Source organism: Panthera uncia, assembly GCF_023721935.1.
Source record: "Panthera uncia isolate 11264 chromosome A3 unlocalized genomic scaffold, Puncia_PCG_1.0 HiC_scaffold_11, whole genome shotgun sequence".
Taxonomy (NCBI): domain Eukaryota; kingdom Metazoa; phylum Chordata; class Mammalia; order Carnivora; family Felidae; genus Panthera; species Panthera uncia.
Genome location: NW_026057578.1, coordinates 44300921 through 44326655, shown reverse-complemented (window position 1 = coordinate 44326655; position 25735 = coordinate 44300921). Strand labels below are relative to the sequence as shown.

Sequence of the window (25735 nt, the reverse complement as noted above, 5' to 3'; positions counted from 1 at the left end):
GATATCCTTAAAAAAAAAAAAAAAAAAAAAGAAGTTCACAGTCTCATAAATAAAAGTATTAGGTCAAAATGAGCCTCGTTCTGCTTGCAAGGAAGCTGCTGTTTTTCTCACTGTTTGAAGATCTCTTCATCATGGATTCTAAGATGAACACCCTGAGAAGGAACAATTTCCTTCCTCCTTGTTGGAAAAATTGGGACATTGTTTCTAGAGGCAGGGAGCCTAATAATTCTTGTACCCATGCTTTGCTACAGGAAATTAAAATTAATGGAAGCTGTGTGATAATGAAATGGCATTTTCTAGAACAGATGTTGACAAATAGTGATTCTACTGGGATGCAACCAATGAAGCTTGCCCAGACTGGCAAGAAGGTCGTAGTATGATCAGCCCCTCATGACAAAGGCCCAGGGGGTAGGGGTGGGAGACCCACACCCCAGTGAAATGCCCTGCCTTTATCTCCCAACTCTGAACCTGGGGGGAGTCCCCTGGTCTGAAGCAAATACAGTCACCAAGCTCCCCTGTGCTGTAGTGACACTCTGAAGTCAAGTGCAGGAGGTGGCTGTGTTAGTAGGCTCCATCCCAGCTGTTTAGAAGAGGGCAGACATCTTCTCACAAATACAAAATGGCAGCCCAACTCTTCATTCCCTCATTAACAGGTTTGTACTTGTATCTTCTTTATTATTATTATTTTTTAATGTTTATTTATTTTAGAGAGAGAGAGCACAAGCTGGGGCAGAGGCCGAGAGAATGAGGGAGACACAGAATCTGAAGCAGGCTCCAGGCTCTGAGCTGTCTGCACAGAGCCCAATGCGGGGCTTGAACTCACAAACTGCAAGATCATGACCTGAGCTGAAGTCGAATGCTTAACTGACTGAGCCACCCAGATGCCCCTGTACTTGTATCTTCTAAGTGAGTCTGAACCGCGAAAGAAAAGTCTGCCACCCTTCCCTTGCCAGTCTGAAATCTACTACAGCTGACCCTTGAACAACACAGGTTTGAACTGTGTGGCTCCACTTACACATGGACTTTTTTTCAATATATACAGTACAGGACTGTAAACGTATTTTCTCTTCCTTGTGCCTTTCTTAATAACACTTTCTTTTCTCTAGGTAACATACAAAACATGTGTTAATTGACTGTTTATGTTATTGGTGAGGCTTCTGGATAACAATAGGCTACTATTACGAGTTAAGATTTAGGGGAGTCAACAGTCACATGCAGATTTTGGAATGCATGGGGGTCAGAGCTCCTAAACCCCCCACCCTACCCTGTGTTGCTCAAGGGTCAACTGTATTTTGCATAGAAATGCACCCAAATGAGGACGTTTGGCCTCAGAATGAAAAATCAAATGGAATTCTTACTCGCTTGCTAAAAACTTCCTTTGTTCAGTGCCCAGAAGCCTTTTTCCAGGAAGTCCATGGGTTGAAATCAGGGTGAGATTACTAAACTTCAGGTGAGAGCTGAGGAGAGAGAAGAAAACACACAAAAAAGGAGGTAAAGCTCGACTTGGTGAAGGTTTATTATAATTCAATTTAACCTTACCTTATGTATCATCCAATTGCTGAACTTTTCTTTTCAGCAACTCTTTTTGCACAAACTTTCCAACAGAACTGACCATGTCAATGAAAGGAGGGAGATGGCTCTGGAGCCTCTAACTGCAGAAACGTCCAGAAGCCACAACACCAGCATGGCAGACACCATTTCATTTTTTTTTTTTTTAATTGCCTCTCAGGAGGCACCTGGGTTGAGCATCCAACTCCTGATTTTGGCTTAGGTCATGATCCCAGGATCGTGGGATGGAGCCCCGCATCGACATTCCGGGGCTCGAAGCATGTTCATAGGCATCATCATAGGGATTAGTGTTAAAGATAGTTTGTGCTGGAAGTCGGGGGCAGGGTTTTATTATCCTCATTTCATACAGACAAAAATCAAGCTTGGAAACAGGTAATTTGTTCACAGCTGAAGCTCATGGGCAGCCGAGCTGGAAGTGAGAGCCATCTCTCTTCTGACCCCCAGCAGTGCCCTCTGCACTCACCTCACTGCCCTCTATAACCAAGTCCTGTGAGTGACATTAAGTAGGACACCCAGGAGCATAAGCAGAGGCTGCTGAAGAACGGATGTGCTTAAGACTCACTCCATGTTTTCCCTTAAGCATTAAAATACTCCTGCTGCAAATTTGCCCTTCAGCTAAAGTCAGCAAAATTTTATGGGTGAGTTGATCTTTTCATACGATGGTGAGAAAGATATTTTTCTCTAAAATCTCTTCTGAGTTTACACCTCCCCTTCAAGCAACCAAATGCCAAAAAAGAAACCTTCACCAAGTTCGAGGAAAACACCTGCCCTCCTTTCCCATGAGGAAACTGGAAATTTTCCAAATGTGGAAATGCTATCAATTTACTGACAATCTGTTAAGTACCACTACAAGCAGGAGACTTTCGGTAATGGCATGGGCCGGCAATGTAATAAATTCAACTGCACCTGACATTTAAAAACAGCTAAATATTATGAAAGGTTGTGCTCTAGGGTCTCGAAGGATGCATGTCATTTAAGAATGAATATTCTTATCTGATACAAAGAAAACCCAGCACATCTTCTCCTCTAATCATAAGAATAAAATTTTTGAATATGTTCAAATAACATAAAGGTCACAATTAACCCCAGCTACTTAGGGCTCCCAGTCTGCAAATGCACACTGATGACAGGTCTTTAATTTATTTACATTTAATGGAAAGTGCAAAATGCAGCTAATAATACATGTTGATGCTCACATGAAGTTAGAATTTATTTTGGCTTTGGTGCCTATGTGATGGAAATGTGGTTTATGTTATACTAATAATAGTTATACATGGGCATTTTTATAGCTCTCTGTGAACAGGCGGCTTAGTAATTATCCAGCTATATCTTTTACTACAAAAACAATCCCTTTGGCACTGAATAATTTGAATGATCTAACAACATGGATCAAATGACTTCTAAATTGCCAAATTGCCACACTATAATATACTGAATTATGCAATTGTGCAATTAAAGACTTCTCCAAAAGCTTTTGAGTGGGGGGCATTTTCTGGATTTTTATCTGTAAGGGCACCAAATTTTCTACTCCTTTTCTTTAGCCTTAGCCAAATTCCTTATGCACTCTTCATGGTGGCTACTCTGGTCCTTTATCCAATCTTCAAGGTCACTAATTTAACCTTTCTTGTTCTCCCTCCCATCCCCTTTCCTCACTCTCAAGTTAGTGCATCTCTCACACCATAAAGAAAACAAAGACGAGCCACCAGGCCTCCCCCCCCCTCCCCATTTCCCTTATAACCTCCAGAAACATCTATAAGAGCGTTCTTCCATTCCCTCTAATTCAAAAGACAGGTTCTCTCCATTAACACTGTCTTCTCTTCATGTTCCTCTATCTTTCCTATTTTTTTAAGTAGGCTTCACACCCAGTATGGAGCCCAATGCAGGGCTTAAACTCATGACCCAGCGATCAAGACCTGAGCTGAGATCAAGAGTTGGACACCTAACCAACTGAGTCACCCGGGGCACCCTCTCCCTATTTCTATGCCAGCAAATTGTCCTTACAACACTACTTATAAACCTGGAAGTAACCAGTTTATTTGCTGATAGGGTGGAGCCATATATTCAACAGGGGCCATGGCCTTGCTTATCTGCTACTCTAAGGGGGCTTCCATTCTCAATGTCTCCTCAGGCCCAAGGTGGCTCCTGGAGCTCCAGCCATCATATCCCATATCCACATTACAGGCAGAAGGAAGGAGGAATGGGTGGAAAAGGCTGTCCATTAAGAAGAGACTAAAATCCCATGTGACTTTTCTGCTTACATTGCCAGAACTCAGGGACACAGCCACATGTAGCAGAAAGGGAGCCTGGAAAATATGGTTTTTCAAAGAGAAATACAGTGTGTTTTTTTTTTAAAGAACCATATTGCCCAATGTTCTGTTACCAAGGACAAAGTGCAGAATAAATACTGGGAAACAACTAGAAATCTCTACTCATACTGACTCATGGAGGAAGGCTAGGTGGGCTTGGAGAAGGAAATAGGTGGCTGACACCATGTGGTTCAAATGAGAAAAGGCAGATGTATGTGTAGGGTGCTGGGAACTGAAAGGGGAAGGGGGAGTCATCCAGGAGCTAGCAATGGTCGGATGCCATTACTGATGTGAATGGAAGAAATGGTGACAGCTGGGGCCAGGAAGGAGGCCCTACCCAAAAGCTGCAGCCATAGAACATGCTGTCTGGGGCAACATTATCTTCAGGTTCACTCTTATTATTGCTTTTCTCACCAGCTCCTCCTCCTTTGCCCATCTCCCTGCTCACAAGCTTCCCAGTATTCATGCCTATCTCCCTGGCTGATGTTATCTACCACCATGACTTCATCTTACGTATTTGCATGAAAGCTTCCTTCTGAGCTCAAAACCCAATTTCCAAGGGCCTATCGGTCCTAATGTGGCTGCTTCACAAGTATCCCCAAATCAGTATGTAGTCCCATTCCATTGCTCCTTTATTTCAGTCAAAGGCATGATCAACTAACCACCTCTCAAGTTAGGAATCTGAGAGCCTACTTCAGACTCCCACCGTCTTTCTCACTTTCCACAACTGGTCACCACGTCCAGCCTCTTTTAAAGTTTATTTATTTATTTTGAGGGAGAGAGATAGCAAATGGGGAAGGGGCAGAGAGAGAGAGAGAGAGAGAGAGAGAGAGAATCCCAAGCAGGCTCCACATCACCAGCACAAAGCTCAATCCCATGAACCTCAAGATCATGACCTGAACTGAAGTCAGATGCTTAACCAACTGAGCCACCCAGGGGACCCGAAAACCTCTTTTTAAATTAAATCCAATCTCAATCATTCCTAGTTTTAAGTTTCCATGTTTGCTCACCACTTTGATAGTAGCAGAGCAGAGTGGCTAAGACTATGGGCTCAAGAGTCAGATAGCCTCAGTTGGATGCCAGCCTCTAGCATACTAGGTTTCTGACCTTGGGTGAGTGACAAGTTATTTAACCTCTCTGTGCTTCAGTGTCCTAGTCTGTAAAATGGGAATAATAGAACCTAATGCCTTATAGGGGTGCTGTGGGATTAAATGATGGTATCTGTAAAAATGTTTAGAATATTGCCTGCTACATAAAACATTTTAAATGAGTAACTATTTAATTAAAGTGATTTAAGATATTAAGTCCAAATTCATGAGCACGGTATATAAGGCCTTTGTATTGGGGACTAAACTAACCTCATTAAACTTCTTGCTATTCAGTGAAGGTTCCCTCTTTCATGCCTTTCTATGAATGTGTCCACTTTTTCCTCCAACCTTGTGTTTTTTTAATTTAATTTTTTAATCTGATTCAGAAACATCCAAATATTTCTTAACTTATAACTATCTAAGAATATTGGTCCAAAATCATAAAGTTTATAATGTGCAGTTTTAGTAGATTTTAGCTCTTCTGAGGGTGACATATGGAGATCAAATGTTTAAGACTTTTAATCTGATGACCAGTGAATATTTTAGAAGTTCCTACAAACAGAACAGTGAGTCACAGGGTACATCTTGGATTTGGGCATACAGTAGACAAAATGGCAGAATAGCAGGACCACAGAGACAACACCGTTCTCAGATCTAGTGGTGTTGGCTTACTGTATATAAACAATACTAACATCACTGTGAGTCCTCTGCTCCAAAATCAAAGGTCACTGTGTCGTGGAAAAAAAAAAAAAGTTCAAGTGAAGTGCTCAAGCCAATGAAACATTAAACAAGCGCACCTGCATTTTCGCAGCGGATAATTCCAGTGGGGATTTCATGTTGCTGTGGATACAAGGGGAGGAACAGCTCAGAGATACGTGTAAAGCAGGGAGGGATTAGAGTATCCAGGGAAATAAGTAAAAGGTATTGCGTTTCATTCCATGCTTCAGGGGGACAGCTACAAAATTAGGTCTAAACATCCTTATCCTTCAAATAAAAGGGTCACATTGCCAATTTACTGTGAGCATGATAAAAGAAACATAAAACTTTTCATGTTGCTTACCCTTCTGGGCAGTAGAAACCTGTCAGCCTGCCAAGTAAATGCTTATTACTTTTATTTTTAATTTTTTCCTGGCTGGGTTTTTTGGTTTTTTTTTGTGTGTGTGTGGGTTTTTTTTTTTTTTTTTTTTTTTTTGGCATAGCAAGGGCAACCAAAGCCAGTGATTTAATTAACTGCTTTCATTAATGCTTTTATTTGAATAGATAATGTAGAGAGAGAAAATAATTATCCCACATCAATCTAAATGTTACAATTTACTAAAATCTCTGCTTTCTGAATTGTTCAGAACAATGACAAAAATGTTTACCAAATTACAGTAAATCCTAGCTCAAGACAGCTATTTAACTTAAGTGCTATTTAAATAGTCAAAAAATAACTCCGATCTGATTCAGTCTTAATGCTATCACATAATGTCACAAAATTAATGGTGACATGCTATAGATGGAACCTAAAAGTTGGGAACTCCCAATACCAAAAGAAAAATGGAGGGCAAAACAAGTCAAAATATTTATAAGTTGTTTAAGAGAATTTACCAGGTTCTCCCTGAAAAATGGTTAACTTTCTTCAGCAATATTATTTTGTTTAGCTCACAAAGAGATTTGTTTGACAATGTCCTTGGCCACTTCCTGTTTGTTGTCTTAGTAAAAATAGCCCAACAGCTGCATCCATGGCCTCCTGGCTGTCAGTAGTGGCACACTCGGACCTCCAGGGGGAGACCAAAGAAAGAGAGACCTGAAGAGGGTGGGGTCAAGGATTCTGAGCACTTCTAAAAGTGGGGGAGTGTTCATGGGGCAAAGAAGTAGTTCAAATCTCTCTCCCTGACCTTTTTTCTCTCTTCTCTTTGGTGCCATATTGCATGGCTCTCCTATTCATGGGAGCCCCAGTAGGAACCAGGGTGGGGCCTGGAGAAAGGGGCCAAGAAGCAAATCTCAAACCTGCCTGAATCCAGGCTTATGTCCTGGGACAAGGATCTAGAATCAACACTGAACCCAACAATGTCTGTTTGCCAGTGCTTTGTGAATTCTTCAGGGACCCTTCAGGGGAGGGGGTGGTGGCCAGGGTAAGGGACTGGGGGTGGGGGGAGGGAGAGGGGAAGGAAGGTATGGGGATTCAGGAACTCAGATGAAAAGCTTGTGTATCTCTGCATAAAAATAACACATAAATCCTAACTGAAAAAATGAAAATGAATGTAATGTTTGAAATGGTCACTTAACGAATAAGAATAAAATTTGGAAGTCTGGCAAAACAAACTAAGATGAAATTGGATTTTGCTTTATAATTTACAGGAAATGATTATGTACATAAGAGTAAAAATGTTACACATTTGTACTCTGATCATATTTTTATATACATGGAGCATATAGAAGATGTAAATACTAAGACAGCAGCTATGAAAGACCAGCTGGAAAGCCTCTGCACACAAGAGATGGCAAAATGTAAGACACCAATCAATCAGTTCCCTAAGACTGGAAAGGAGCATTGTGGGGATCCAAAAGTGATGAGGTCACTTGTGGAGGTGTGGAGTGGGGATAAGGACAGGTTTGCTGCTTGGGGCAAATGCTCGTGGTTACAAGGCTTTATAGACACCATATGGTCAGGTTTCCTCATGCATGGCATTTATATATTCTTGAACCTTTATTCTTAATGGTGATAGTTTAAGCATGAAGTATATGAGATGCTTTCTACTAGGTCCAATTTAGTGTGTAAATACTATGATATGGGGTAATGACTTCAGCTATGTCATGTTTAATGATAAGTTAATAATTATGCCTAGTAAGTAAGCCCTGAAGTAATGATATGACATAGAAGTTATATATGATTTGTTGAGAATTAGAAAATGTGGTTTGGAAAACAAGCTCATAAAAACAGGTTAATTACAATGAGCAATTATAGGGGGAAATAAGTTTCCTTACAGATAAGAGCTGCCAATTTTGAGGAAATGTCTACACAAATGGTTACTATACCCAGGTGCATGTTAGAATTACCTGGGGATTCTTAAAAATACATATTCCTGGAATTGTAGCATCAGGAATAGGGGCCCAGGAAACTCTTTTTATCACTGTCACCTCCACCTCCACCCCCATCCCAGCCCCACCCCCACAAATAGCTCTGATGTACAGAGTTGTTAAGTCTGGAATTTTCACAATCTGTTGCTTAGAGAAAAAGTTGCTCAACATTACGCTCATGTCTAGGATGCTGATCATAACATGTTTCTCTATCATTAGTTCTTAAAATAAAAGGAAACTCAGGGCTTTTTTTTCTTGTTTCATTTTTTTGTTTTTGCACAAGTGCCTTACTATGTTGGTAAGGATTGGAAAGATTCTGGTTGTCCTTTTGAGAGAAATTATCTTCAGAGAATTTCAGTTAGGGATTAACACGGTCTCCAGAAGCCATGTGCCCAGGAACTGGCCTTGCCTTGTCTGGGTTTCAACAGTGGCTCCAAGCACTCCAATCCCCCAGAGGGTAGGACTACCTCACACCTCTACAGAAGGACCATTCCCATGTCTCCAGGCTTCTCCCAACTGCCACCCAATATCAAATGCTGTACGAGAAGGGCCAGTTTGACACCTCCTTGTTCCCTCAAAGTGCTTGTAGTCACTTCTGTAATCGGTTGAAGGTACAGGGATGCAAGAAAGTGACTAGTGGATTCAGAGCTGAGTCGGGGTCAGGGAGCTGTGACTGAGTGTGTACGGTGTCTTTTGTCTTTTGGGAACTGAGGCTGCACATGAGAAAGGTGCGGACAGTAGGATGGGGACAGTTGGCATTGACCTAGTGCCACTAAAGTCCGAGTCACTCCTGGAGGGCTTGTTTAAACAAAGATCCCTAGACCCCGTTCTCCAGGTTTCTGATACAGTAGGTCTGGGGTGGGACCTGAGAATTTGTATTTCTATAACAGGTTCCCAAATGATGTCCATGTTGGTGTTCCATTTTGAGAACCACTGTTCTAGGCACAGAAAAGTGAGGGGCTCCCAGTGATTTTGGGTGCATAAGAAAGGTGGGTAGAGTTTAATATAAGTTTCAATGAAGGAAGTATATGATCCGTTAAATATTTGAGACACATAAGTAAAAAGTGAATTTTTTGTTTTGGCCTTGTTCTTTGTTTTGTTTTGTTGTTTTATTTTTTTGTTTTTTTTAAATTTTTTTTTTAATTTTTTTTAACGTTTATTTATTTTTGAGACAGAGAGAGACAGAGCATGAATGGGGGAGGGTCAGAGAGAGGGAGACACAGAATCTGAAACAGGCTCCAGGATCTGAGCGGTCAGCACAGAGCCCGACGCGGGGCTCGAACTCACAGACTGAGAGATCATGACCTGAGCCGAAGTCGGATGCTTAACCGACTGAGCCACCCAGGCGCCCCTGTTGTTTTGTTTTTAATGCAGTGGAATTCCTGGATTTGGGGTGTGGGGTGCACTCAGAGCCCCCTCAAGACGTACATGATAAACTTGAGGTTAGTGGCAAAAGAGAGGACCCAAAATATGTCCAGATTAATGTTTGAAAAGCATCCAAGTATCATAAAAGGGCTTAAGAAACATCCATTGGCAGCCCATTAGGTAGTGATGGTCAGTGGGAGCCAAAGATGTGGCTATTATGACCATGAGAGTCTTTGGTCCATAAGGGATTTCTATCCCTCAGCCTGGGTAGACAGCTAACAGGGCAGGGCATAACACCAGTTTTCTCTGCAGTCAAGCACTTTTGCAAAACAGAAACACCACAGAGCATTGGTCGGCTTGCTTGGTACTCCTGATGGTAAATCAGAGATAGTAGCCATTTTAACTGAATTTCTTTTTTTTTTTTAATTTTTTTTAACATATTTATTTTTGAGACAGAGAGACAGAGCATGAACAGGGGAGGGTCAGAGAGAGAGGGAGACACAGAATCTGAAACAGGCTCCAGGCTCCGAGCTGTCAGCACAGAGCCCGACGCGGGGCTCGAACTCACGGACCACCAGATCATGACCTGAGCCAAAGTCGGACGCTTAACCGACTGAGCCACCCAGGCGCCCCTAACTGAATTTCAAGAGAGCATCTTTGCCAGACCAGGACCTCTAGCAGGGAGCAAACACATATACTGGCAAGAAACACCTCTGATTCATCCTTAATCCTCAGGGGAGAGAGTATCTTCCATATGAAGACCCTACCTCCCCAGGCTCTTCCCTCCTATTAGACACAATGTGAGGCTCCCACAAGGAAACTAGATATGTAAATTTAATTAGTGGGGAGGTGCCAGTCTAATAAGCTTGGAGTGATAGGCTTTACCAGATGCTTTGTGTGTTATCACCTGATTTAACCCTCGTGCCAGTGTAGGAGGAGAGATTCTGGGTTCTCTCCCCATTGTACAGGTGAAGAAACAGGTTCACAGACTTTGGATGATTTTCCTGGGCCCCATCAGTCATGGGAGAGCTCTCTAACTCAGTGGTTCCTGGATCCTGACCCCCAGGGGTGTGAAAACACAGATTCCCACACCTCCCCCTGCATTTCTGATTCAATCCTTATAGGGTGGCATCTGGGTATCTGCATCTCCAACAGATCCCTAAGCAATGCAGAAGTGCTGGTCCACAGACCACAGTTTGAAAACTACTGATCTAACCTTATCTCTGTCCCAAATTAGAAATAAAGTATTTGCCAACACATGCTTTTAAGGCCACCTTTTCTTCCAGCCAAGGTTTCTGGTGGAGTACACTGGATCCTCTTTAGAGCTACAAAAATGCCTGGGAAGAGAGGTGGCCTTGAAAACCTCTTGACACAGTCTTCTTATCTAGCCTTGCTTTTTCTCTGCCTTCATCTCTGCCCCTGTATTTCACCAAAGGACAACTGAATATTAATTAAGAACAAGACTAGGGGCACCTGGGTGGCTCAGTTGGTTAGGCTCAGGTCATGATCTCACAGTTCGTGGGCGTCAAGCTCTGTGCTGACAGCTCAGAGCCTGGAGCCTGCTTTGGATTCTGTGTCTCCCTCTCTGTCTGCCCCTCTCTGCTCACACTCTGTCTCTTTCTCTGTCTCCAAAATAAATAAACATTTACAAAAAAAAAAGAAAAAAGAAAAGAAAGAAAGAACTGACTAAAGAAATTGGGATGGTAGGGAGCCTACCTATATCAACTGCAAAAGGTTCTCCCACCCCACTGCTTTCCTGTTCCTGTCTGCCTGGGGACATCTTTTGACCATGGGAGCTGGAGGGACAGGCTGGAAGAACAGTTCAGGGTGACCATGTGACCAGAAGGACAGGAACTGGTGGGTAAATACCGCAGCTTCCTCACACAAAGAGGGGCCAATCTCCATTGTGTCCTTTGAAGGGTCCCAGTATAGGATTGAGTCTCAGTTGCCCACAGCAACCTGCTGACAAATGATTTTTGGGGGTGTTGCTGACTTCCCTCCCTTTCCCACCTCACCACCCTGCTCTCTCAGGTGATTTCCTGGGATGGCCCCCAAATAAACTGCTTGCATCCACATTCTTTGTTTTCAGCTTTTGAAGGAATGTAACCGAAGGCAGGTGCCGACATCATCATTTGAAAATGAAACAGTAGTAGAGGGTGGAGACGGAGTGCGTGAGTTTATTACTCAGTTGACACCTGTGGTTATGTTTTTGTGATCATGAAGAATACATTCCCTAATTAACATCCTTAGCCTCAAAGAATCATGAAAAAAACCCACAAAAAATGACAATGAGCTGATCCCAAAAACGGCCTAATATTGCTCAAAGAGTCTTGCTTTTCTTTTGTTCTGAGTCTCTAAAGTGGTGAAGGTAGGAGATAAGAAGAGTTATCCTGAAATGAACAGGAGTGGATAATTTCAATAAATGAAGATTTTTTTTCATTTATAATTAATTACATTTAAATACTGGATTCAGTTAGGAAACTCGATTGTGATTCACAACACCAGGGAGTCTGGTCATTATTTTCCAGTGGCAGAATGTCAGGTCTTTCTGCCTGGGAAGGCCAGACCCTCTGAGCTTGACACGTAGCTGTCCCTACCCTCCCCACCCCACTCCAGCCACAAGACAGGCCTCCGTATGGGCTCCTGACAGGTCCCATTGTGATGCCAACACAACAATACGGCAAGACGCGACCTGCCCAGTCTGCCTCCTCCCCAGGCACCTCGGAGGGCAGCGCTGCACGTGCCACGGGCCTGGCCACCATGCTGCATTTGCCCTCGTCTCAAAAGGACAATCAGGGAGAGCACATGTCCATCCGTTCATGGGGCCGAGACCAACAGTAGAGAACAATGGCAGTCACCAACCTGTTCACTGGGGTTTAGCTCTGAGCTCAGCAAGTAAGCACTATTTAATTAGTCACCTAATTAGTGACAGGCCACACTGAAGGTTTCAGATGTCCTCAGACAAACGTAAAGATAAAAAAGTCTAATTAAGTTGCAAGCGCTGGGCTGGCTGCTGCCAGATCCCACAGCTGTGCCGGATATGCAGCCCCATAACAGGAGACCTGGTCATCCGGGCACAACTGCGGCTCTGCAAACGTGACCTCAGTTCAAGCTATTCTTAGTGGCCCCCACGCACCCAACCTGATGAGGGATCCATGTTTAGGTAGAAAATCAGAGATTTTACCCCTTGATGATATTCTTTGGGTTTGTCTTTGTTTGTTTGTTTGTTTGTTTTGTTTTTGTTGAGAAAACTCTTTGTGGTGGTAGAAGTGGAAGAGGTGGGCCTGGGCCCTCCCGCCCACCAGCGCTTTCTGTGAATCCAAGTGTGTGTTTCTCTAGGCGCACAAAGGGTTGTTGGGATACCACCCGGGGCTGCTTTCAGTCACTGTCATCCCAGGATGCCACTGCAGGCTCCTCAAGAGATACTTTACCTCAGAATTTAATTAGGAAGGATTTTAAAACAATGGATTAAAAGGAGCTGCTCCATAATTAGAAGTAAATAATGTAACGCACTGAAGCAGGGAGACACAAGAGCTGAAACAGAATAAACCAGTAACTGCTTCAGCTCAGTGAGTTCATGCCCTAGAGATAGCGAAGAAACCATTCTGTGTAATTTGTTTGGGGGGGGTGCTATCTACTTGGGACACTGTCTGGGACAGGGCCTGGGGCTCTGCATTGCTAGCGAGCTCCCAGGTGATGGTGACGCTGCTGTTCCACCGGCCACACTATAAGAAGGACGTGAAACGTAAGACGAGTTCACAGACCTGGTTCCCACCCACCCTTTTTGGGGTATGGCATTTCTCCTTTTCTCTTTAAAAAATGATTTTGGAGTACTTCAGCGGAAAGCTTGAAGTATTCAAAGCATGACATTTTGGGGGTTCGGCAGAGAGGGACTTCATGCATGAGGTGGCTGGTGAAAATATAACCTCTTAACATTTTGCGGGAAAGAGCCTCCTGCTCTCTGAAAAGAGCTTTCAGACTTCGTTGCAAAGCTCTCCTCCAGGAAATAGTGTTTCCCTGACAGGTGATAGATGCTCACCTCCAGGCCTGGCTGTGAACCAAGAAGATGAAGTTCCTTTTAGGCCTCAGATAAGATTGGTGTTCCTTGGGTGACAGATCTTTGGGCTGGCAGGACCATGGGAGTCCCTGCCATGACCTCAGCACAGTGAGGAAGACAGGCCATAGCACTGATTGGCAGCAGAAGGGGGCTGACAGCTGAGGCCAGGTTCTTTCTGCTTTTCCCCATGATTGGGGTTTTAGACAAGTCTTATTAATACAAGTACTGAGAAGGATAATATATATGAAATACTTATACTGTCCAAGCCAAGAACATTCATTCCCAAAGAAGTGGGGCAGCCAAGTGAACATGACCTATCAATCATGAGAACCATAATTTAAAAATAGTTCAGGTCCATCATGTGAATGTCTTGGGATGCTGAAGAACCTAAATAATTCACAATAAAATGTCTTAAGAACTGCCTTTCCCTTCCAATTCACTGCCCTCTACACCATAGGATAAGTGGGGGTTTCCTCCTCTTCATGCCCTACACCAAGTAAGTTCCCCTGGTCCTGACTCGATGCCAGCTGTTGGCCTCCTACTCAGCTCCTGGTGATCACCATGGAAATCCATGCCCTGGCAGGGAAGGTTATCAGGAAAGGCCAGGATATGCATGTGGCTTGAGCTCACATAGGGTGAGCCATAGGGTGGGGTGTTGGGGCCCAAACACATTCCCTCCTGGGCTCCTCTTGGAGTTTCTTGGACACAGTATCCTGAGAAGATAAATGCATATGCCCTGGGGCACAGGGAACAAATGAGCTGAGGCTCACCCTGACCCTGAGTTACCCTACACCCCCACCCTTCTCCATCAGCCAGTCAGGAGCCTCAGGAAGCCTGACAGAGTTTGTAGGAAGCTGTGAGAGCAGGGCTACCGCTCTTTAGCTCAGCCCTGGAAGACTGAATAGGGGTGGAAGGGTGGGAGCACCCCAAGGGATACTGGTATGTGTCCCTAAGAAAACACTTGTCATACATGTCACTGGGAACCGGGGGCCCAGGAGACCTTGACCGGGTAAGGACATGAAGATGCAGGGGGACCCACAGGCCTGACAACCAGAGATAAGGTGTGTCTGTGCAGATGTAACTGGATGGGTAACAGCAAAGGACCAGATAGAATGCTTTACCAAAAAAAAAAAAAAAAAAATTGAAACATCATGTTCACTATTCCCCCCTTGCATAGAGCCTTGTCCTACTGTATTAGTTGATGACTAAGGGCAAATCCCTTCGGCTCCCCCAGTAGCACCTTAGCACTTGAGGAAAGAAGGATGTAACAAGGGGTAAGAATTTGTACAAGGATTGCCTTTGGTGTCCTTTGAAGAGGACAAATGCTTTCTAATTTTTTTGCATGCACACAACACGAGGACAAAGGGTTGTCTGTTTAGATTCCAGATGACAGGATTATCAGGCTTTCTGGAAAAAGAGGTTGCTGTACTGGGCCTCAGATGGGTTTTGCAGGAACTGAAGTGCCTCAGCTGAGTCTGATAGTGTGGTGCAGGAACTCAGGAGGGCAATTTTTCTAAATCTTGCCTCTAAAATCTGGATTCAATCCTCATTGGGGGTCAGTGTCTGGTGATCACTTCCATTTCATTTCGGGTCAAATCATTTATAACATCTAGTTCAAATGCAGTTAAGCTGGTAAGTAAAATATGCAGTAGGTTACTATGGTGATTGCTAATTTAAAATAATTAGGGAAAATAATGAGAAAACTATTTCCTCTGTGAAGGATTCAAGATCCGTAAACTGATACCAGTCTATTTTTAGTATACGTAATCTGTAACGATGACAGAGAACTGTGAGTACTTTAAAATGCTTTAAAAAGGTCTGTCTGATTGAGGAATTTAATCAACCAAGTACTTATATCCAAATTTATTCTTGTCTTTATTAAATCTAAGTTGATTCCACAAAAAGAAAATGATATGTATATATCTTAATGTAATCATTTAAAATAAGACCATGACTAAGTATGTAGCTGAATGAAGATTTCAGACCTGTTTCTGGTAACTTCTTGACTACTATTTCACAAGTCCACACTGATAAATCACTCAGAAATGGTCACATATGACTTGCTGCTCAGAGTCTTAGATGAAGAGACCCCTCAGAATGAGGAGAGCCCTCAAACTGTAGTGTGGCACACACGGGAAAATGGATGTTCCTGGGTGCTTCTCATTATTTCTTTCTTGCAATGAAAGATTGCTATAGACTGACCACAATATTTAAAGCATGTGAGCTCTGTTGCTAATTTCAATAATGACATGTGACTTATTTCTGATTAACTAGGGGTATGATCCAGATAACTGAACAAATTGGCTGGAAAGTGAAAAAAATCTTTATCTGGTTAATGTGATGTCAAATGAGCAAAGTAACCATTCGGGATTAGCTTGTCTCCTTATCAACTAAGTGCAAACACCTGGGAGGGGTCATTTCCTCCACCCCTTTCCTTGTCTAACCCTTAACCCTCACCCATCTTCTTTGGACCAGTACTTTTGCTGGCTTCTGGAGGAGTGCTAGTGGGGAGCTTTTTCCCATCTTCTGCTTATCTTTTAGCACCTACAGTTTTGAATAAGAGCTAAAATTTCTCATGTGATCCTGAGCAAGAGATTTAGAAAAAACTGGACTCTTGATTCAGGAGTCTGTGGTTCTCCAAAGCCAAGCTCTTTTAAGACATCTATGAGACTATGAGACTTTATTGGGGCACCTGGGTGGCTCAGTCGGTTAAGCATCAGACTTTGGCTTAGGTCATGATCTCACCATTTGTGAGTTCGAACCCTGCATCAGTCTCTGTGCTCGGAGTCTGGAGTCTGCTTCAGATTCTGTGTCTCCTTCTCTCTCTGCCCCTCCCCCACTTGTACTCTGTCTCCCTCTCTCTCAAAAATAAATAAACATTAAATTTTTTTAAAAAGACATCTATGAGAGTTTTTTTAAAAAAATAAATGAGCAGGGATGCCTGGGTGGCTCAGTCACTTAAGCATCCAACTCTTGATTTCAGCTCAGGTCATGATCTCACAGTTTGAGTTCGAGCTCTGCGTCGGGCTCCTCACAGCTTGGAGCCTGGGATTCTGTCTCTCCCTCTTTCTGCCTCTCCCTTGCTCTCTCTCTCTCTCTCTCTCTCTCTCTCAAAAAATAAATAAATAAACTTTAAAAAAATAAAAAAAAATAAATGAGGAAACCAAGTCTGAGAGAAAATGAGGTAACACATCTAGGATTCTGCATCATGTGCTGGTGATGCCAGGCCATGAACCCAAGTTCTTGGACAATAACCCAGGGCTCTTCCTGTCAATGAGGGGCTGAAATTCATTGAGCAGATGGAGAGCTAGTCAGGGGAAGCTGAGAATTCTCGGGAATCACCTATCAGTAAAATGTGCTCTGAAAGGAAACCCATTTAGTGCTGTGAGGATTAAAAAAAAAAAAAACAGCACTGAAGGGATGCGAAGGCCTCAGTCTTCCCTGGGGGGTTTTACTCTGTTCCCTGGCACCTAAAATGCAGGGTATGGAAGAAAGGTCCTGGTTTGTCTGCCATTTCAGAAAGCCTATTTGTGATGTGCAGTGTCAAAACCGGTTCCCAAATCTGCCTGATCATATGGAGCACTTGCTAAAATGTAGATCCCCAGAGCCCTCCCTGGGAGTTCCTGATTCTGTGTTCTGTGTTCCTGTCTGGTGCTGAGTCTGGGAGTCTAACAAATGCTCTAGGTGATTCTTATGATTCAACAAATGAGGGAAACACTAGTATAGACTAAGGTTGGCAAAATTCTAGAAAGGGTCAGAGTGTACATATTTTGAGCATTGCAGGCTAAACAGTCCCTGTCACGGTCTCTCAAATCTGCCACTGTATCAAGAAAACAGAGACAACATATAAATAAATGTGACTGTGTTCCAATAAAGTTTTATTTACAAAAGCAGGTAGAAAGCCACATTTGACCCAGGAGCAATAGTTTGCCAACCCTCAGTCTAGAATATTTCACTGCTTCATCAATCCACCTAGGCAAGGTATATGGGGTGGCAAAAAAACTTCAGGTCTTTTCTTTCAAAACAACCTTTCAGGTATAGAAGAGAAGATCCTCTTTAAAAACAAACAAATAAAGTAAAACAACTCACCAAAATACCAGCGTCTCTAGGAAGGAAATTCCAACACTGGATGCACCAACCACAACAATCTTGGCATTGACAGTTATTTTCGGTTCCAATGTTAGTTTTCTATTTGTATGGTTCAAGGCGTAACCCAACTGGAATAAAAGATACAAAGAAAAAGAGAGACTTAAAGAAGATGTAGCTGAGTCTGTGCTTCCAGATTGGCAATTACGTAGAAGAGTTATTTAACCAGGACACTACTGGCAAATCAGACTAAATGCCCATGCACAGCCATGGTGAAATTTATGGAAAATAATTTTTAAGATATTAACATGAGTTTGGGAAAATACCTAATACCTAGTCTGGCTCACATAAAAATGCTTGGTTTACATAATTTTTTTCTTATTGCTGATGGATGTTTCTTACAAAACTGAGGCCCTTTATGATTAGAAACAATGAGGTAAATAATCCCACAAGAAGATAGACAAGTTGCTCCTTAAGAATCCATAGTTTTATGAAAGGTCTCAACCTTTCCTTCTGTCCAAGATCACCCTGAAAACTTGAACAACAATGAGATTACAATTGTTGGATAATTTAAGGCAAATATTAATTCTTTCCATTCTGCGTCCCTCACACCACTTAGCACAGTGCCTTGCACACATGTGTTCAGTAATTTGTAGAATGACAAACCTTAGTTGAATGACAAAAACATGTTGGATGATTAAGAGTTATTCAAACTTTCAGATGCTCTGAGGTCAAGGAGAACTCTTAGAAGAAGAGAAGGTAACTGGCGATCATTTTATTTTTTTTTTAATTTTTTTTTAATGTTTATTTATTTTTGAAACAGAGAGAGTCAGAACATGAATGGGGGAGGGGCAGAGAGAGTGAGACACAGAATCGGAAGCAGGCTCCAGGCTCTGAGCCATCAGCCCAGAGCCTGATGTGGGGCTCGAACTCACGGACCTCGAGATCGTGACCTGAGCTGAAGTCGGACGCTTAACCGACTGAGCCACCCAGGCGCCCCTACTGGTGATCATTTTAATGCCCATGTTTGGAAAACTTTCTTGAGTTGATTTATTTGATTCACTTTCCTGCAAAGGCTTCAGTGGAAGCAGTAAATGTATGAAGGAAAGATTTACAAAGATAAAAAGAGTAGGGTATTCTTGAAAGGATGTTCTATTGTGTCGATAGTCCTTAGTTCTATTTTTTTTTTAAGTTTATTTGTTTATTTTGAGAGAAAGGGAGAGAAAGAGCATGTGGGGGAGGGGCACAGAGAGGGAGAGAGAGAGCGAGAGAGAGAGAGAAACCTGAGCAGGCTTTGCATTGTCAGTGAACCCATGAACCATGAAATCATGACCTGAGCCAAAACCAAGAGTTGGATGCTTAACAAACTGAGCTACCTAGGAGTGCTCCCTACCCCCACCTTTTTTCAGTTTGACCTTAGTTCTATTTTTAATTCATTAATTCAACATACATTTTTATTTGATGTCTGGAAGAATTACAACTGACTTCTCATCAGTTACAATGGAGTCCATAAGGCAGTGGAATGACAGCCACACCAATGCACTCCACTCAGTTAAATTCTCATCACATCAGCATTAACTCATCCTACAGCTCAGAGATATTCAAATTCCAATAGACCAAATCTATTTTGAATTTTCTTAAAATCGTGAGTTACTAAGAGTTTGGAAATCCAGTAGGCTAATGGTAAAGTCCTATGTAAAGCTTGGCTCCCACTGACCTTCCAGTGCCTGAGGTAGCTTGGATGTGGCCACATGCTTTGCCATCCACCAAGGAACATGTGAAATTTAGAGGATAGAACCCTTATCTCTAGCTCTAGCTAGCCTAGCAATATGGAGGTAGAATAGGTCTTGACCCAAATAATGTAATATAATGTAATGTTTGGATATTTTAGACTCTCCATAATTAATGCTGCTGGTGCCTTTCAGCATGCTCCCACCTTTAATGAGGCACACCATGAATTCTGGAAGAGATTGAGCTTGCTCCCATCTTTAAGAGGGGACTCCAATTGACATAAACCAAGTCACATAACCATACCCTCCTTGCTCAATAATTGGCCCAGGATAGACACATGACCTATGTTGGCCTAATCAGACTGAATCCCAGGACTTTTATATGGTGGTTGAAAAAGAGAAACCTCTTGCCTTCTAGATAGTATTGGGGTAAGATGTGAAGCCTGAAATGGTATAGTCATCATGACACCAAGCAGGAAACAATCCTGGTTGAAGCTCCAACAGAATCACAAAGACATGGAACAGAAATTCCTTTCAGGGTTCTTGGGTGGCTCAGCCAGTTGAGCCTCCGACTTTGGCTTAGGTCATGATCTCACAGCTTGTGAGTTTGAGCCTCACATTGGGTTCTGTGGGGCTTGCTTTGGATTCTGTGTCTCCCTGTCTCTCTGCCCCTCCCCCACTTGTTCTCTCTCTCTCAAAAATAAATAAACATTAAAAAAAAAAAAAAGAGGGGCACCGGGGTGGCTCGGTTGAGTGACCAACTTTGGCTCAGGTCATGATCTCATGGTCCGTGGGTTCAAGCCCTGCATCCGGCTCTGTGCTGATAGCTCAGAGCCTGGAGCCTGCTTCAGATTCTGTGTGTCCCTTTCTCTCTGCCCCTCCCCCATTCATGCTCACTCTCTCTCTCTCTCTCTCTCTCAAAATAAATAAACATTAAAAATTAAAAAAAAAAAAAGAAACTCCTTTCACACTCTGTCTGAAACCCACACTGCCTTTGGAGTCTTCAATTATATGAGCAATAAATATCAGTCAGCTATTACCACAGTAGTGCTACATAACAAACTACCACAAAAGGCATTGGCTTAAAACAGCTGTTGTTTTTCCTCACTCATGCATCTCTGGGTTACAGTACATCTGAAGGCTGGATTCAGCTGGGTTTGGCTCCAACTTGCAGATTCCAGATTGGCCTCACATCTCCCTGTCTTTATTTTGATGAGAGATAGCTGGCGAATGTTCTTCTGGCAATGGTAGAAGTGCATAAAGTAAGACTAAGCAATACCTCTTCAGCCTGGCCAAAGCAAGTCATGGGGCTGAGCCCACTACCCATGAGATGGGGAAGGAGATTCACCTGTAGTGGGAGGAACCTCAAAGGGCAGAGCTCAGGGAGAGAGGAATAGCTGGGGAGAAGGATGCAGTCTACCACGTTTCCTCAGTTGTTTCAGACAGCTTGTTTCTTGGATATGCAACTGAAAGTTCCCTAACCTGACACATTTTCCAAATGACAATAATGAATGTATCGTTAGGGTGAAAAAATGTCTGTCCTCCAAATAAATGTCACGCTAATCTGGCCTAGAAGAATTTCCCAAGAGGGGTCGATGAGGAATTTTTTGAGAAAAGCAGTTAATTCCAGTATATGTGGGTGCCACCATGAACTGTGTTTTGATTGATTTATTTCCAAGACAGGTAGGGTGGCAGCTGATTCACACTCCAGCCAGCCTTGGGTCTGGTGGTTTACCGCAAGGGAGACTGGGAGCATAGAAGTTGGTATTGATGAGAGAGTGTGGGGCAAGCTGAGGGCAAAGTACAGACTAACAGCAACCCCTCCCCCAGGGGGGATATGTACGCTATTCCTTGGACACTCCTGGCTGCCCAAGAACAGGGGGGAAGGAAAGAAAGCAAGTGGCTGACTGATAGAGATCACAGTCATGCAGGACAGGAATCTCCTTCAGTTTACAGATAACTTAGTAAAATGGAAGAAAAAGGCAATCTTATCCATAGCCTAATCTCCAGAAACCAACCTATAGACTCTGTTTCCTAATATCACCTTCATCAAGACGTAAGGGGGTTTAAGTGCTTGCCATGGAGTTGTGGGAAACAAAGGCAAATGAAAAATTAAATTTCCTTACTGCCTACAGCCCCTTGACAAGTCCTTGAAACAGGCAGAGTGACCTCCCTGTAGGAGCTCAGCTGCCTTGATGATGATACTTTGCTAGGGGCAAAAGAGCTGAACATTATGCCTGACCCCCCAGGATCCTGTGTCTCCTTAAACACATAAAAATTACTTTGCAAGCCTCATTTATCTTTAACCTCCAAGTATATGTTGGCAGTTCTAACTCCAAGCATATGGCACCTGACGTACATCTGAAGGGTCTCATGACTGAGGTTTTACTAGACAGTAATAAAAGATGTTTTCCTAACAACAGCTAGCCCCTCAAGGTCCTGGAAACCTTGCTTCCAAAATTCCTTAGAGACTTACACTGTCCCTAACCCCTCCCAACCTGAAGGTATATAATCATTCAGTCTTCACAACCCCAGTTCAGCTCTTTCTGCCCACGGGTCCTGTCCCTGTGCTTTAATAAAATCATCTTTTTGCACCAAAGATGTCTTCAAGAATTCTTTCTTGGCTGTCAGCTCCAAAGTCCACTATCACCCCAAAACCCCCTCAGTATGATGGCATTTAATCACAGGTCCAATTAACAGACTTAAAATGCCAGCATCTTGACAGAGGTCAGAACTCCAAGATTCCTTCCACAGGGGTATGTTCAGACATTCCCCTCTGCTATCTGGAAGTGCACATTAACACTGAAGCATAGGCAGTAATGAAATTCCCTGGTAAAGAATTATAACCCATTTATGAAATAGCTCCTGTATCAATGATACAAAGGCGGCTGGGGAACAGAACAGAATGGTTTTTGTTTCCCACACAATAGCTTTAACACCAACAGCTGCCAGGCCTCAGAAATCACCTTTCTAACTGCTGAACACATAAAGTGGCCTCAGGGGTGTCAAGAGTTAGCCATCAGTACCAATGATGGTAGGTGTCTCGGGAAAGTGATCAGGCATCACAATGATTTTCAGTAAGCTAGTTTTGTGTCCAGGCTTTAATTAAAAACATATTCATCGTCAGGTATGGTGAAGTGACCTGAAAAAACCACATTTTTCTTTTGTTAGGGTAGATGGTTTTTAAATACCTTGAAAAAAATTCTTCCCAGCCTGGAAATGTCTTTCAGTGATGACCGCAAATTAAGATGGCTTCTGCTGCTTTATAAAGGGTTTATTTTGCCCATAAGCAGGAGTACCATTTTTTGAAGGAAAGCAGAATATTTCCTCCCTTTAGATTCCTTCAAGCCACAGGTTTCCATAGCAAAAAAACCAAAACCGAAAACAAAAAAAAAAAACAAAACAAAATAAACCATACCATTAGGTATGGAAGATCCTCTAAGTCAAGCCAGCTTTTCCTTTCTTTGTCTGAAGATCCACCGAAAACGCCCAACACACTGGAGACCTAATTTTTTATTCTTGCTTTTTAATTTTCTTAATAGTGAAATAAAAATAAAGCTTTATCTACTGGCTTATATTTTATAGACAGAAATTAAATGTGCCTTGTGATAGTAAGTCATTTCAAAGATAAAACAGAGGAAATTCTGTAAGCTATTTAACTACATACCACACTGGTGATGACAATATGGGTGAGAAATTAGGTTCTTACCTCCATGTCTTGTGAAGACACTTATAATTCTTTTTTCTAATGATACTAGGTTAGCATTTTTAGACAAATGGATTATTTTATTTTATCTTTTATTTATTTTTATTTTTAGAGACAGAGAGAGTGCAAGTGTGCATGTGCAAGTGGGGGAAGGACAGAGGGAGAGAGAGAATCTTTTTTTACAAAAATGTTTATTTTTGAAAGAGAGAAAGAGAGCACTAGACGGAGAGGGGCAGAGAATCTTAAGCAGGCTCTGCGCTGTCAGCACAGAGCCCCATGAGGGTCTCGAATTTACAAACCGTGAGATCATGACCTGAGCTGAAATCAAGAGTCCGACACTCAACTGACTGAACCACTTAGGCAGCTGGAGAGAGAGAATCTCAAGCAGGCTCCATGCTCAGCACGGAGCCAGAAGTAGGGCTTGATCCCATGACCCTGGGAACAAGACCTGAGCCAAAATCAGGAGTCAGACACTTAACCAACTGAGCCACCCAAGCACCTCTAGGGATAATTTTAAATGTAGAGATCAACATGTATCCCAGCATGAAGGAATACAACACCTATTATGGTATATACACAGACCTTCTAAGGCTAAAAGAAATGTTCCTTGAAATTGACCGTGAGTCCCATAATGAGTTTAAAATACAGACTTTCCGTTCAGTCCCAGATAGGAGAGGAAAGAATATTATGGGATTTTCCTGGTAGAAAATTCTAGAGCTGAGCTTGAGGTGGGGAGGGAAATGACAACAAAGATCATGTCAAGGGGGACAGGAGTTGAGATGAGAAAATAGGGAACAGAAATGGGCACAAGTTTAAGTTGTGACATATTTGTCTGTAATTTCCTGTGACCTTCCGAAGCGCAAGACTTGTCAGTGAATGAGCCGTCAGAGGAGGTTTTGGTTGCTCTTATTAATTTAGTTGGTTTGTTTGCTGCCCTCCACTGAGACAGTTTGCTTCCTGAAGTCAGGAACTACATTTTTGTTTTTTGAGGCATTTGTTTTCTTTGGGTTCTGATTTGCTTATTTTATCTAAATGATTCCTGCCATACATTTTTAGAGATTCAATAAATGGTAAAAGATATATTAACTTTCGGTATAAAATAATATACCATATACCAATATACCATAAAGATAATGGTAAAGATATATTAACTTTTTCATGAGCCCTTCTTAAAGAGTACTGACATGATTTCCACTGATTGAAATTATTTTAGTTGGCTCTTTGCCAGTTGCTTAAATGAGCAAACAAATGATTTAGACATAATCAGAACTACTTGGGATTCAATCTGATCTTTTTACTAAAAATGATGTTGATGTACACAGTCAGTTGAATTTATGCCCTGATTCACATACAGTTACCAAGAGACCTTAAATTCATAGTTTGGAGTTTCATGCATATTTGTTAACTATTTTGTGTTAAAATTAAAACTAAAATTTGTGGTAACTATTTTGTGTAAAATTGCTCAAAATGCAATTTTGTCTGATAGACTTTAGTTCTGTGTTTCCACATCCGGTTTGGTTTCTCTTATGCACTTACTTAGAATGAGTTAGAATGACTACAAAAGCATTATTAAAACTCAATTTCAGTAATAGATCCCAAATCAGAAGTTACTGAAATTACAAATAGGCCAATAAACTAGGAAGCAGTCAAAATAAATATAAATGATGCTACATAATAAATGCAAGGTTCATACTAAAATGGAATATGATAATGTCTATGGTGAATTTTTTTCTAATGATACCATATCATTCGGAGGTTATGTTCAACTTCCAGGATCATTAGACATGGCACCATTAGCCCGGTGGCAAGGTTTGGGCTTGTTTTCTTAATTCTGCTACTGGTTGAAATTCTGAGCCTCTTTTCCTTAAATATCAGTTTCCTCAGGTGTAAAATGGAAGTAAATTACACAAACCTCTGCCTTCCTCAGCAGGCAAACATGGGAACTATTCATTAAACAACATCTACAAATACTTTGAGCTTTTCAGGCAAAGATGTTACACAAGGTAAAATTGCACATCCTCTCTCCCATCTGCAATATGAAAGGCAAATCTTCGAAAAACACATTTTAAAAGGGCAAAACAATGAGCTCAATTTTCAGCTCCACACCCATGTATATATATTTTTCTCACAGAAAGCTTCCAAAGACTTCAAAGGGAGCTCTGTCCATGCAAGGAAATGGAAGATGGGGAGATCCAAAGCCATTAGGAATAGAATTTCTGAAATTCTTAATAGGCCTCCTTTTCCTTCATAAATGTAATTTTTTTCTTATACTTCTGTATTCCCTTTTTTTCTCTTTTTGAGGCTCTTTGTTTCCCAATATGATCAAAATAAATGACAGATTGATATCAGTGTCAGTTTCAAATTTCAAAGTTCACAAGTTACCCTCTTTGGGGCAAAGTATTGCCATTATTTACCAAATAAAGAAAGGGTAGAGAGGAACAGATATGTAAAAGAGAACTAATAAGTGAGAAATCACTTCCACAGATACAAACTACAATTTTGGAAAGCCTTTCAGCTAAAATCATTGGAAGTGTTCAAGAATCTGATATGAACACCAATGCCAATATCCTGACAGAGCAAGAAAAAACTGTGAAGAAGATGCTATGATTTTGAGCCTTGCTTTATGAAGGATTCTTTTAACTTTCCCAACACTTTTTGTAGCCCAAGCACTTCAGAAAAATGTGAACTGCCTATGGTATCTGCTGAGAGCAATGATAACCCAAGGACACTTTCTCACTTGCATTCTTTTTTTTTTTTTTTTTTTT

At 42.0% G+C, this 25735-nt stretch overlaps 1 protein-coding gene across 2 annotated transcripts in view; it reads right to left on the bottom strand.

Moving 5' to 3' along the window:
• CFAP61 (cilia and flagella associated protein 61) overlaps nt 1-25735 on the bottom strand; it is a 280634-nt gene that overhangs the window by 97104 nt on the left and 157795 nt on the right. Inside the window, exons 18-19 of one of the 2 annotated variants that reach the window (XM_049650101.1) lie at nt 17538-17665; nt 1359-1457 (exon numbers count right to left, since the gene is read on the bottom strand). In XM_049650101.1, coding sequence (XP_049506058.1) covers nt 1359-1457; nt 17538-17665 — 227 coding nt within the window. Of the gene's footprint in view, nt 1-1358; nt 1458-17537; nt 17666-25735 lie in introns of those variants that run through there. The other variant, XM_049650103.1, reaches the window with a different exon arrangement.